The sequence below is a fragment of the Monodon monoceros genome, unplaced genomic scaffold (genome assembly GCF_005190385.1).
Source record: "Monodon monoceros isolate NGI ecotype Baffin Bay Population unplaced genomic scaffold, NGI_Narwhal_1 Super_Scaffold_5, whole genome shotgun sequence".
Lineage (NCBI taxonomy): Eukaryota > Metazoa > Chordata > Mammalia > Artiodactyla > Monodontidae > Monodon > Monodon monoceros.
Window position 1 is genome coordinate 81,860,731 of NW_021703782.1, and position 13,040 is coordinate 81,873,770.

Sequence of the window (13,040 nt, forward strand, 5' to 3'; positions counted from 1 at the left end):
AGAGAAGATATTTGGTATGATTTCAATCTTCTTGAATTTGCTAAGACTTGTTTTGTGGCCTAACACATGATTTATCCTAGAAAATGTTCCATGTGCACTTGAAGAATGTTTTTTCTGATTGTTGGATAACTATTCTCTATATGTCTGTTATGTCCATTTGGTCTATAGTGTTCGAATCCACTGTTTCCTCTTTGACCCTTTGAGTGATTTATCCATTGCTGAGTGTAGGGTATTAAAGTCCCTAGCTATTACTGTTTATTTCTTCTGTTAGCTTTGGTAGTTTTGCTTTGTATATTTAGGTGATCTGATGTTGGGTGCATAAATATTTACAATTGTTATATGTTCCGGATGGATTGACCCCTTTATCATTATGTAATGACCTTCTTTGTTTCTTTATAACATTTTTTTTTTTTAATGCGGTACGCGGGCCTCTCACTGTTGTGGCCTCTCCCGTTGCGGAGCACAGGCTCCAGACGCGCAGGCTCAGCAGCCATGGCTCACGGGCCCAGCTGCTCCACGGCATGTGGGATCTTCCCGGACCGGGGCACGAACCCGTGTCCCCTGCATCAGCAGGCGGACTCTCAACCACTGCGCCACCAGGGAAGCCCTCTTTATAACATTTTTAAAGTCTGTTTTGTCTGATATAATTATAGTTACCCCTGCTTTTTTTGTTTTTGGGTGTGTTTTTTGGTTACCATTTGCTTGAAATATCCTCATTTCTTCACTGTGTGTGTGGGTGTTTAAAGCTAAAATGAGTCTCTTGAATATAATGTATCATTGGATCTTGTTTTTTGTTTTTTTTTAATCCATTCAGCCATTCTGTCTTGATTGGAGGAATTAATCCATTTATGTTTAAAGTAATTATTGGTAGGTAAGGACTTACTATTGCAATTTGTTAATTGTCTTCTGGCTGTTCTGTTGATCCATTGTTCCTCATTTCTTATCCTGCTATCTTTTCTGTGTGTTTTGATGCCTTTTGGTATCAGTCTGCTTTGACTTCTTTATCATGTTCTTTGGTGTAATTAGTACAGGTTTTTCCCTTGTGGTTACCATGAAGCTTACATAAAGTATCTTAAAATATCTTAAAATAACACCCTATTTTAAACTGTTAACTTATCTTCAATAGCACTGCTAAATATTATTCTTCTCCCTCTTCACATTTTAGATTATTTATGTTACAGTTTACATAAATATTTCTTATATTGCACATCCAATAAAGCTTACTGTCATTATGGTTATTTTTGCTACTTTTTTTTTACTTTTAAACTAGAGTTGTATGTTAATTATGCACCACCATTACCATATTACAGAATCTAACTTTGACTATATGTTTACTATTACCTGTGAGTTTTACACTGCTTTAAGATGATTAATGTCCTTTTACTTTACTCCCTTTAGCATTTTTTGTAAGGCAGGTGTGGTGGTGATGAACTCCCTCAGCTCTTATTTGGGAAAGTATTCATCTCTCCTTAATTTCTGAAAGAGAACTTTGTTGGGTATAGTATTCTCGGTTGATAGTCTTTTTCTTTCAATGTTTTGTTTTGTTTTTGCAGTACACGGGCCTCTCACTGTTGTGTCCTCTCCCGTTGCGGAGCACAGGCTCCGGACGCACAGGCTCAGCGGCCATGGCTCATGGGCCCAGCCGCTCTGCGGCATGTGGGATCTTCCCGGACCGGGGCACGAACCCACGTCCCCTGCACTGGCGGGCGGACTCTCAACCACTGCGCCACCAGGGAAGCCCTCTTTCAACGTTTTGAACGTGTCATCCCATTCTTTCCTGAAAAGTTCCTGACAAGAAATCTGTTTATAGTCTTATGGGAGTTCACTTGTATGTAACTTCTCTTTTTTCTGTTTGCAAAATTATTTTTGTCTTTGACTTTTAATAATTATAATGTGTCTCAGTGTAGTCCTACTCTGGTTCAACCTATTTGAGGTCCTTTGAGCCTCATGGGTCTGGATGTCTATTTCTCTTCTCAGGTTTGGGACGTTTGCAGCCATTATTGCTTTAAATATACTTTCTGTCCCTTTCTCTTCTCCTTCTGGAATTCCCATAATGCAGATACTGTTTCTTTTGTGTCCCATACGTCTCCCATAGGCTTTTTTTACTTCTTTTTTTCTTATTGCCTTCTCTGGATAATTTCAAATGTCCTGTCTTCTAGGTCACTGATTCATTCTTCTGCATCGTTAAGTGTGCCTTTGAAGCTATTGATTTCTTCAGTTCAGGCATTTTATTTTTCAGCTCCAGGATTTGGCTTTTTTTTTGATAGTTTTTATTTTTTAGAACTTTTTCTCATTTTGTTTATGCATTGTTTGTCTAATTTTGTTTAGTGAACTATAAGATCACACAGACAACTAAACTTAAGAGAATTCTGAATTCTTTGTCTGACAGTTCACAGATCTCCATTTCTGTAAGGTCAGTTTTCAGAGCTTTTTAAAGTTTCCTTTGGTGTCATGTTTACCTGTTTTTGTTTTTTCATTTTTTTGTATCCTTGATTCCTTATGTTGGCATCTGTGCATTTGAATAAGCAGGCTCCTCTTCCAGGTTTGCTTTGGCAGAGAGCAAACTGAACTCTTCAACAGTCAGTTCCGTTTGGGTTTCTGGATGTGTCTGCTGGTAATGTATTTGAGCAGGTGGGGCTTGCTGTCTCTTTGGGGGCAGGGCCACTGCCCAGACTCTGAGGTTGTGGAGCAGGGGGTGGGAGGAGGAGGGTGCTGCCACTGCTGACTGCGAACAGTTGGACAGGACTGTTGGTTTGGTTTCCTCCTCAAGTGAGGCTACAGGATGGGCTCCGCAGTTGCCCGGGCTCTCTGATCAGGCTTACTTAGACAGCCGGGACTGGGCACTACACTCAGCAGTAGGCAGGGGTATGATTTAGTTTCCTTGCTCTGGTGGGACAGTAGGACAGGCCCAGGGCCTGCATAGCTCATTGTTCAGGGACCCAAATTGGATAAAAGACTGTGCACTGAATTCCCTGGCCAGACACAGCCACTAGCTCTATTCTGGGGCGGAGTGGGGGAGCCACGGGCTGTGCTCTCTTCAAGTGCTACGGTAAGAAAGGTTGATGGGTGGGCTACAAAGCTTCTTGTGTGCTCTGGTGAGCTTCCCTGCTTGGACAGGCTGAAGGCTGTATTCAGCAATGGCTGGGGCTATGAATTACTTTTCCTGCCCAGGCAGAGTGGGGGAAACTGGTTCCAAAGGTGGCGAGCCTCTTTGTTTGTGGTCTTGATTCAAACTGGCCTGCTCCCCAAGTTTCCTGGCTGAACAATGCTATTGGCTTTATTCTGTGGATGATCGGCTCTGCCTACTGTACACCCTTCCTGAGCACTGCTGGACGGGCTACGCAGCTTCCAGGTGGTCTGGCCAGCCTTCCTGATCAGGTAGGGGCCAGGTAGGAGCTACACTCAGCCATGGGCTGGGCTATGACTCAACTCCCCTGACACAGCTTCCACAATGTAGCCCAGCCTCCCATCCTCCTTCCCTTACCAAATACGTAATGCTTCACACACATCTCACTTTAACATTCCTGCACAAATGCATCTACCTCTGCTCATGCCAGTTCTGCTACTTAAAATGCCCTTCCCTGCCTAGCAAGCTCCTACTCATCCCTTAAAACCCAGCACAAATATCAGCCATCTAGCTCTTTGCTCTCACATAGTACTTCTCATACTGCATTTGTTTACACATTGGCCTGTCCCACTTTGAGGGCAAGGACCCATCTGATTGATTCCTAGTTCAGGAAGTACTGATGGACAAAGACAGAATTCAATATTCAACATACTGCCAGTGAAATTAGGAATGGGAGCTTGACTGAATCTCCCAAGAGTTCAGCAACTACTCTTCCTATAGCTTCTAGGAACTTTAAGGAACATTGGTTTTCTCAATATTGTGATCTTAAAGTCTCTCCCCTCCTCTGACCCCACCAGCTACCAGCTCAGGAAGCACCTGTCCCACCTTCTGCACATAAAGCAGCTTGGAACCAGAGATATGGACAGATGGAACCGAGAGTACATGGCTTTGATCCTCCAGGTTTGGAGGAAGGAACTGGAACTGAAACCCCCAAAGGCCATGGCAGTAAGCAGGACCACCAAGAGTCCACCCAAGGGCAGCTCAGGCACCAAGCCCACCAGGCACTCAGTGCTCAAGCAGATCTACGGTAACTGTCCTTCTGGGTACTTTGTAGTTTACAACAAGCACCCCCAGGGTACTTTGTAGTTTACAACAAGCACCCCCAGAGTGTGTCACATCAGAATTTGAAAACAGGATTTAATTACATTGGGCAAACCTCCATTCAGGTAGGAACTTTATTAAACTTCCAGGCACCAACAGAATTCTCATCATTATTAGTGCCTCCCTTCCAGCAATTCTGGGTCAGAATTGGTTTCATGAGGTATTCTGGTATCTCACCCGAGAAAGCCTTACAGCCAAGAGATTGTCTGCTGGGCTTCATGACTGAAAGCCTCACCACAGCAACCACTCTAGGCTGCTGCCTGTTTTCCCTAAAATTCTCCATTTAGAGGACTCCAGGCCCAGGCAGACCCTGCCTGCCTCACACTGACCTTCCCTATGCTTAGATAGTACAGAGTGGCCTGTCTGTGGGAATACCCCAGATCCAAGCCCTACAGTACATACTTGTTTAGCAGATGAACAGCTGCATACTGAAACTTTCAGCTCTGCAAAGTGCCCATCCAAATAAACTCAGAGAACAGGACTGGCTAGCTCCCCAGTGGAAAAAAAAGTTAAGTCAGGGCACCCTTACAAACAGATCTGTGGCCCTGGCAGCAAAATCTGCAGACTTGGCCCGGGCAGGCCTATGTAGTTTTTCCACACCATACCTAATCTATCTTGGCAGACACCTGCAAGCTCAAGCCTTCACCTTAATTAAGAATTCAGAACTTGGTCAGGCCACAGTTGTCATTGGTCAGAAATAGATGATCACTGTTGGTTGATTTCAGGTTCTCAAGAAGGAAAAGTACATCAGCCCACAAGATCTTCAAAAGCCCATTCTGTGCTGGGTCTCAACTCAGGTAAGGCAGCCACTGCATGGGCAAAGCAGAGTGGGGAGACCATGTGGGGAAACAGTTCCTTTTTGTTTCATCCCCAAAGGTGGAAGACATTAGAACAGACTGCCAGGGGTTCCAAGAGTCATTTGATTTCAGGATTACATGTGTTCTTCATCCCCCTTTCATGGAATTACCACTGTAATAAACATCTCTTCTCCATAAGAGGCAAGTTATTTTTGCAACCAAAAGCTTAATAACATTACCTGCAGCAGAAACAATACGTGGCACCTATTACTGATCACTGTTACATACTTGTTCACATACAGGAGGGGGAAACACAAATACTGTCATTCTTCAAAGTAATACCTTGGGAGTTCTTGCTCTGTTTTGGTTTCACATTAAGATCCTCCATCTCCTTCCCAAAGATGGGAAGAAGTCCCTTGACCATAGATTCTGACTTTTGCCTTTTAGGGCCCCCTAAGGAGGCATTTAATATTTTAATATTTAATAGCATGTCCAGCTCAGGCTCAACTGTGCACACTTCCACTCATACAGGAGCAGCTCAGGGAACTTTCTTTTTAGCCACAAGACAAGGCTGTTTTACTCAGGGCCCCTTCATTCATGCCAGAATTAAATTTGGGTGATAAGTTCAGTGCTGTCAGCAGTTAATGCCAGGTCCAGTGTTTCTCATGGGTGGTTATGGCAACACACTCCCCCCAGTCCCTGATCCACAGTCATCCTGCAGGAACAGAGCACAGCTGGGAAGGTGAACAATGACTGTCAGCGTGAACTTTAACATTCATTTATTTTTGATGGGGGGAAAACCAAGAGGTGGGGGGACAGTAAGTACTGCCAAAGCTTTAATAAGAGTTGGGCAACTCATGTAATATAGACAGGCTAATCAGGGGCAATTAGAGACTTTCAAAGGAAGCAGGCCCATGGTTCTAGGTTTAAAACAAAACAAACCTCTAGTGACACTTGAGTGAATTAAAGAATAGTTTCAAAAACACACTGTCAGATAAAACTACTTAAGAAGTAGCATTTAGATAATCAGATATTAAAATGAGATAATCAGAGCATTTTCTACTTTGTCTCAAAAGTCCAGGACTATCAAATCTTTAAAAATGAAGGTGATTAGTGGCATAAAGGGTTTTAGTTAAAGGACTCACAGTTAAAGGACAGAATAAATAAAAGAAATAATGGTTTCTTAGGACGTCATGTAAACTATCAGCTTGTTTGTCCTACACTGGCTTGAAAACAGATGAGGACCAAAGAGAATCTTTTCCTAAACCTAAGCTTGGGGGACAAAGGTTTTATGAGGCCCACCTACCCACATTAACCACTAACCTGTGACTAAGGCTTGATGGTCACCAGAGCTCCTAGCTAGTTAGCTGCAGCCTGTGTTTTATACAGAATACAGTCTATAAATTTCCATGAAATGGGCATGACTTGGACATACATATAAGGAAGTTTCTGCAGTGCAGAATCACAGATGGCAAATGGAACCAAGGACAAACCATTCATTTGTCTTTACCTTGAATAGAAATTTTTGCTTTGAGAATCCCTTGAGGTTAAGGATCTTTGGATTTTGCTCACTGTTCCACTTAGCTTTAGTACATTGTTTGGCACATTGTAGGCGCTCAAATATTTGAGTGAAGATTGTGGCTCCTAACCCCTTCAATCTGGGGAGAGACTTCGGTACTGCCTTTACCTCTTATAACAAGGAGCAGAAAGTGAGCTGGTTAGAGCAAAGTAACAAAGTCCTTGGACTGTTTCTCTACCTGCATCCAGGAGGCAAACAATCACATTCTCCTCAGTCTTCTACACCCACCTGCAAACCACCCACACCCACAGAGAACAGCAGCAGAGTCATGATCAGAGAGCATATATATACCAATGTCCTAAATCTGGGGGCCCTTCTTGTTAAAAATAAAAGAACTTCCTCTAAAAAAAATTCCATTCCAACGAATGGAATAACCATGGCTTAAGTGATTACTAAAAAATGGTACCCCCTGTATGAATGCAGAATATTCCTGCCCGCCTACAGAGGGGTATGCAGATGACAACTCAAGACTTGATACAACAAAGGCAGCCACAAACACACCAGAGTTCTGAAACAGTTCACTTTAACTTTATTGAAGTAACAGTAATAAAACCAGATGAGAGAAAGACATATTTTTGTAACTAACTTTTTAAAAACTACTCACCTTTCATGTTTGCTTCTTTGCTCCACTTAGGAGCGACATCCAGCAGTACGGCCTCGGCAAGTTCTCTTAACTGGTCGGGGGCTCAGTATCCTCATTTGTTAAGTGAGAGGGTTGAGCGCACCACTAAAATTTTTCAACTGTAGCATCCTGTAACTCTGTGATTTCAAAGTCATAAAAAGGCCTAAAAAAAAATCCACTTTGTTTGATATGCCTATTATTCTATCACCTGAATAGTTTTCAAAGGAACCTATTTTCTAGAATGGACTATAGCCAAGTATGTGGCACAGGGAAAGTTAAATGATAGATATGTTTGTGTTATGTTACAGAGATGCACAGAGAAAGCAATATCATACCAGTTATTCCAGGCAGACTGAAGACCTAAGTTCCAGTCCTACCTCCTCAAGCAGCTGCCCCCTCATAGTCAGGGCTATTCCTTAAAGATGTCAGGTATCTTTGAGAGGATGGAAAATGGAGGGCTGACGTCCTCCTGTCTCTACAATAAACTAGCCATCACCTTATTCAGCCCCATAGATAATCCAAACCTAAACCCTTCTTCCTCCCCACCAATCAACTCTGTCCTTCAGCATTAAAATTAATAATCTAAATATCGGGACTTCCCTGGCGGTCCAGTGGTTAAGACTCCACACTCCCAATGCAGGGGGCGCAGGTTCGATCCCTGGTCGGGGGACTAAATCCTGCAGGCCGCACGGCGTGGCCAAAAATAATAATAGTAGCAATAATAATAATCTGAATATCTGGTATTTGTTTTTAACAGTGAGCAACTTGCAGTGTATACACCTCCTTGAGAACGGTGGAAGATCAAAGAATTTTTCTTATAACCTGCAATCCGCTAACCCATCAAGAAACAAAACAAAGCTTCGACTGCCTATGGAGGAAGACTGTGCCCGGAGGGGGCGGTTCTAATAGCTAGTACAGAATTCTCTGATTAGCTTTTACACTTTGGGAAAACTTTAATATCCATACCTGAAGGCTTATTAGCCTGAAAATGTGGTAACAACCGAGAGAAATGTGTTTTCTTTCTGCTCTTACACAGCACTGTTTTGTAAATTCTTAGCCAGTGCTGCAAGGACCAGGGTAGACTATACCTGTGCAAAACTGCCCGTGTGCCTACACGTCCGTGAGGACGACTGGAAAAGAGTATTTCTAATAAGTCTAAGTAAAACTAAGGAAGTGAGCACTAAAGACGCTGCTGGGTTGGGATTTCTCCTCAACTGGTGCAAGCCTGGTTTGTTGGCTCCAGTGAAGAACCTAAGCGAGATGGGGAAGAGCCTGTCCCACAGCAGATGCCTTCAGTTCACTACTTTTCTGGAAGCTAATGCAATGGACTTCATTACAGACACCACATCCTGTTATTCCAACATCATCAGTTTTAATTTTTAGACCAGAGTCATGACCCAGTGTTTTGCTGTTAGACACTGTAAGACTGTAATAGGTATACTGTTGATTGCTTACATTTTACGGTTGCCGTGTCAGCCTCTGAAGGCCACAGGCTGCTGCCACGTCCTGTGAATGGCGTTCCTTCTGCTGAGCACCAGCAGTAGCACAGCACCAAGGCCTCAGTCGGGAAGGTCTACAGACCAGACATTCATGCACGGGGTGCCAATTCAGGCCTTAACCTTCCACGTGTATTTTCTGCTTGACCTGCAGAGGTGAGCAACCTTGTCAAAATGCTTTTCCTTTGGCATGGGAAACTGTGCTAACTATGCATTCTAGCTCTCTAAGAACACATGGTTTAAATAAAATCCAGTGATTGTGGCTTTTTCACATTTTTTAAGGGCAAAGCTACTAGGAATGTAGACAGGCAGAAACAATGGCATATTAGGCTCACAAATATTTCTAGAACTGCTTGCATTTTAAGATTACTGCCACCCCTGTCCTGACAGTAAGAGATTGGAAGCAATGAAGTGTTATTTAATTACCTGGATTTTTTACAGTTGGCTAACTAAATTACTTCATTTTTATGAAAATGATTATAACATAAATTAAGAACTCTTATAATGGATCACTAGTAGAAAACCATTTTGTAAGAGCTCAGACCAACGACCATTTAGGTACAGGTAAATCCACAACAAATGGGAGCACTGTTTTGAAATCTTGCTAGACATCCTCTGGAAACACAACTCCAGAGTGAGAAGCAACCACTCCCAAACAAAACCAAACCAAAAACTAGTTTAGTTTGTTGCTGTCTGAATGAACTGGGGCTGAGAACAAAAAGAATAAAGTTTGCCTAGACGGGTCCACAGAGACTGAGCTTATTTCTTACTATACAGTAGAAGGTACCATATTATCGCTTTGTATTTTATATATACTTAGCTAGGAAATACAGAATACCTGTTACCACATATCACATGCTAGTCCAGGAAGCCAGCCTGTGCATCAATGGGAACTCCCAAGCATTATTTTCCTATTTCAGTGCAAAGGAAGGTTCATAAACAACTTCTTTAAAAGTTCAGCTTTAATGACAAACATTTATTACATCAGTCTCTTCAAAATTAGATGTGAATAAACGATTTCAAACAGAGGTGCCACAGTGCCTTTTCAATACACTGTACTCAACATGCTGGGTCCCTGGGGATGCCCAGTGATGTACACATTGAAGCAATAATGTAAGTCTGTAAGCCACTGCTCCTGAACACCTCCACTCTTCAATGTCTGCAGAGAAAAACAAGAGTAATATGAGAGTTGTACCAAAACTGCTTCCTGATGGTTTTTTCCCCCACCCAAACAAGATCTCAAACAGTCCTTGCGATAGTATCCTCATCTATAAGTTATCAAATGAAATCCCACTGAAAAAAGGAACCTATTAATCAGGTATTATTACCACAGGTAGTTAAAATTCCTAGTTTCATCCTCAAGTATTAAGTGCTACCAGTTTCTTGTTGGGTCTCTTCCCTCCCACATTTGCTAGGGACTAATGAAATTTCACCATTAACCACCCCTACACTCTGTACTTCCGCCCCTTCGCATTGTAGAATCTCATAACATTCACTGAGAATAATGATTCAACAGGTCTCAATTTGTCATTCTTATAGAGATTGGCTGATTCTCCAACCTCGGAATGATCCAAGTTCTTAACTTTTCTTCCCTTCTACTACTTCTGAATTCTGCATCCTCTTCCATTACTGAGAAAATTCAGAATACATCTTTTGTTATATGTAGGTATAAGCTCTATTACTCTGAAGTATTATTACATATACCAATTAATAACCCCCTCCAATCAAAGGCCTATACAAAAAACCTGACTTTAACTCTCCCAAACCAAAAACACCAAGGGAATCCTTAATAAACAGAACTGCCCGCCCCAGGTGAACACAGAGAACCAACCATTATACAAAGCTGAAGCCTGCAACTTCCAACTTCTTCCGCCTCTCCGGTGAACTAAGTGACTAGAAATAGGCCTTAGTTTATTCCTGCTAAATTTCCTTAATGACAGCTAACATTTGTTGGGTGCTTAGTAACTATCAGTTACAGTGTAAACCTTACGTGGACGATCTCATTTAATGGTCAACAAAACCCAACAATGTTGCTATTATTCCCATTTCTACAGCTAGGAAAACAAAGCTCAGGTTAAAAAAAAAAACAAACCCCACACAACGTGCCAAATTATCACAGTTAAGCAATAGAATCTGTATCACAAAACAGGTAGGAGTGACTCTGATGCCTGTATTTTTTTCCAACTAAGCTGCCTGCCACCTTAATTCAGTTTGAGTATTTTACGGTTTTTAGTACTGATTCTGCAATCAAAGTCACCCCGCTGGTTAAGTGACAGTCAGTTACTAGATGGCAGGGGAAGCCCTAAGAAATCACCACACTGGGCTAAATTCCAGGAGTCCGTCAACGCACAGAAACGCTGGCCTCTCAAGAGCACCTCCATGCCCATGAATCTAGTATGAAAGTACAAAGCCCTTGCTCCATGCTTCTTACTGTGATATTCTTGATGATCTGCTGCACCAAGATGGCATTGGTCAACATGTGAGTCCTGAGGGGTGCGTGCTGCAGCAGCAGGCGAAGCAGCTGGCCCACAACAGGCAGCTCCTCAGGTCCAGCTCTGCTCACCCGCAGGCTCTGCAGCATCAACCTGAGCACTCGAGGCAGGAGTGCCAGGATGGAGACACAGACGCCCCACAGCTTGTCCCTACAAAACAGAAATGAGTCAGTGAACCAACGCATACAGGAAAAGTGCCCTTTCCGTACTTCCCAAGACTGAAAATGTCCTTTTAAGAAACGCGGTGTTTTCTGATAAAACCCCAGAAACCAAAACTAATAAGAACTGGGTTTCATCAGAGCTAAAAAAGCAAATGCAGTGAAGCATCAGCTGCTTTCCCCTATTTTACAGGTTTCAGGAAGCCTAGCAACCAGCGTTTCCCTGGGCTTAACAAGACATTCTTGAAGCCCTAGTGATCATATTTAACACAGAATTCACCACAGAATGATCTATACATGCGTACTATTCTCTACCAGTGGACATCATTCAACTGTCTATTACACAACACCAAATGTCAAAAGAGTAAGAATGTCCCAATGGCAAAAAGGGAAGAAAAGAACTTCATGAAACTCTAAGCCTCTGACCTGGATTATGAGTCTCTTCAATGTGTCAGAACAGGGCAGCTTTCCAGAGAAAGATGTGCTCACAAGGAACCAAAGGGATTTGAGAAAACAGCCAGTAAGGGAACTATTACAGGCCAGAGATGGTAAATAAATCCAAATTTCAGTGAGCATCATTCTTTCAGTATCTTTATACAACAGGAACAAAAATGTTTTATGATAGAGGTAAGTGGCCTAACCACATTCTAGAAGTGTGTCAATTAAATGGAGCAATATCCTTTTGGAGGAAAAGTTCACTGGCTGCTAAAGGCTCTGACCTTAGCCTGTTACAATTTCTCTACCAAGAGTGCATAATCCTCCCAGTCCCAAGTCTTTCTAAGAAAGCCTACCTCCAGACCTTTCACCATCTGACCCCCCTCCCAACTCCACATACAGCAATTGCATCAAAGGTAGATACCAAATCCATTAAGCCAAACAGATCCTCTTATTTGAAGAGACTTTATTCAGCCTGTGGACTCATGCACAGCCAGGTTAGGACAGCCATGTGCAAGGAGAAAAGAGAAAGCCAGACTGTAGACATAGCTAATGAGGAGGCAAAGGCACAGAGATTAAAGACTACAAAACTTAGAAGAAAAAAGAATAGAGGAAGCTGCTTTGGTTCCTGCTGGGTTTCAAATTCCTACCTCCACAATTCCTACCCCTTGGGTTTTCTTTTTAATAAGTTACTACTGTACTGATCCAATATATTCACTCTCTACTTGAACTTCAGTGGATTTCAAATAACTGTGGATCAAAACTGCTAAAAGAGCTTATGGATTCTACATTACACCAAATACAACTATACTGAATGGGTGAGTAAAGTTTAGAATTCCACCTTCACACACCACAATTAAAGAAAACTGTCAGGCCAAAAAGAAGAGAGACCTGGGTACCATGAACGATGTAAGCAATACCATTTGAAGAGCCATTCTTAGGGTTTTCTAAGAGTTGTCATGCACAGAAATAACTGTACCAACTCTATATAAATTGTTATGAAGTTGAGATTTTAAGGTCAACATAAAGCAATGGTTCTAAACCACTCTAAAGGAACTGATGAAAGTCCAATATTTCACAGATAATTTTCAGGAGTTCCACTAACTCTGCAAACTTCTGATGTATTCTGGTCAGATAATACCAACCAACCCCCCTCCACTCCCCAAACACAGGGAAATACAGATAATATACTTTAAAAAACAAAACAAAAATACAGCCAAGCTCAAAAGCCAG

General features: G+C 42.2%; 2 protein-coding genes across 4 annotated transcripts in view; one reads left to right on the plus strand and one right to left on the minus strand.

The window, feature by feature from the left end:
* The window catches only part of INVS (inversin), a 136,417-nt gene extending 127,271 nt beyond the window's left edge, over positions 1-9,146 (plus strand). The window contains exons 15-17 of one of the 2 annotated variants that reach the window (XM_029202100.1): positions 3,925-4,154; positions 4,954-5,025; positions 7,984-9,146. In XM_029202100.1, the coding sequence (XP_029057933.1) occupies positions 3,925-4,154; positions 4,954-5,025; positions 7,984-8,132 (451 nt within the window). In that variant the 3' untranslated portion in view covers positions 8,133-9,146. The remainder of the gene's footprint in view (positions 1-3,924; positions 4,155-4,953; positions 5,026-7,983) is intronic. The other variant, XM_029202101.1, reaches the window with a different exon arrangement.
* TEX10 (testis expressed 10) overlaps positions 8,160-13,040 on the minus strand; it is a 57,451-nt gene continuing 52,570 nt past the window's right edge. Inside the window, exons 15-16 of one of the 2 annotated variants that reach the window (XM_029202103.1) lie at positions 11,154-11,364; positions 8,160-9,881 (exon numbers count right to left, since the gene is read on the minus strand). In XM_029202103.1, coding sequence (XP_029057936.1) covers positions 9,768-9,881; positions 11,154-11,364 — 325 coding nt within the window. In that variant the 3' untranslated portion in view covers positions 8,160-9,767. The remainder of the gene's footprint in view (positions 9,882-11,153; positions 11,365-13,040) is intronic. The other variant, XM_029202102.1, reaches the window with a different exon arrangement.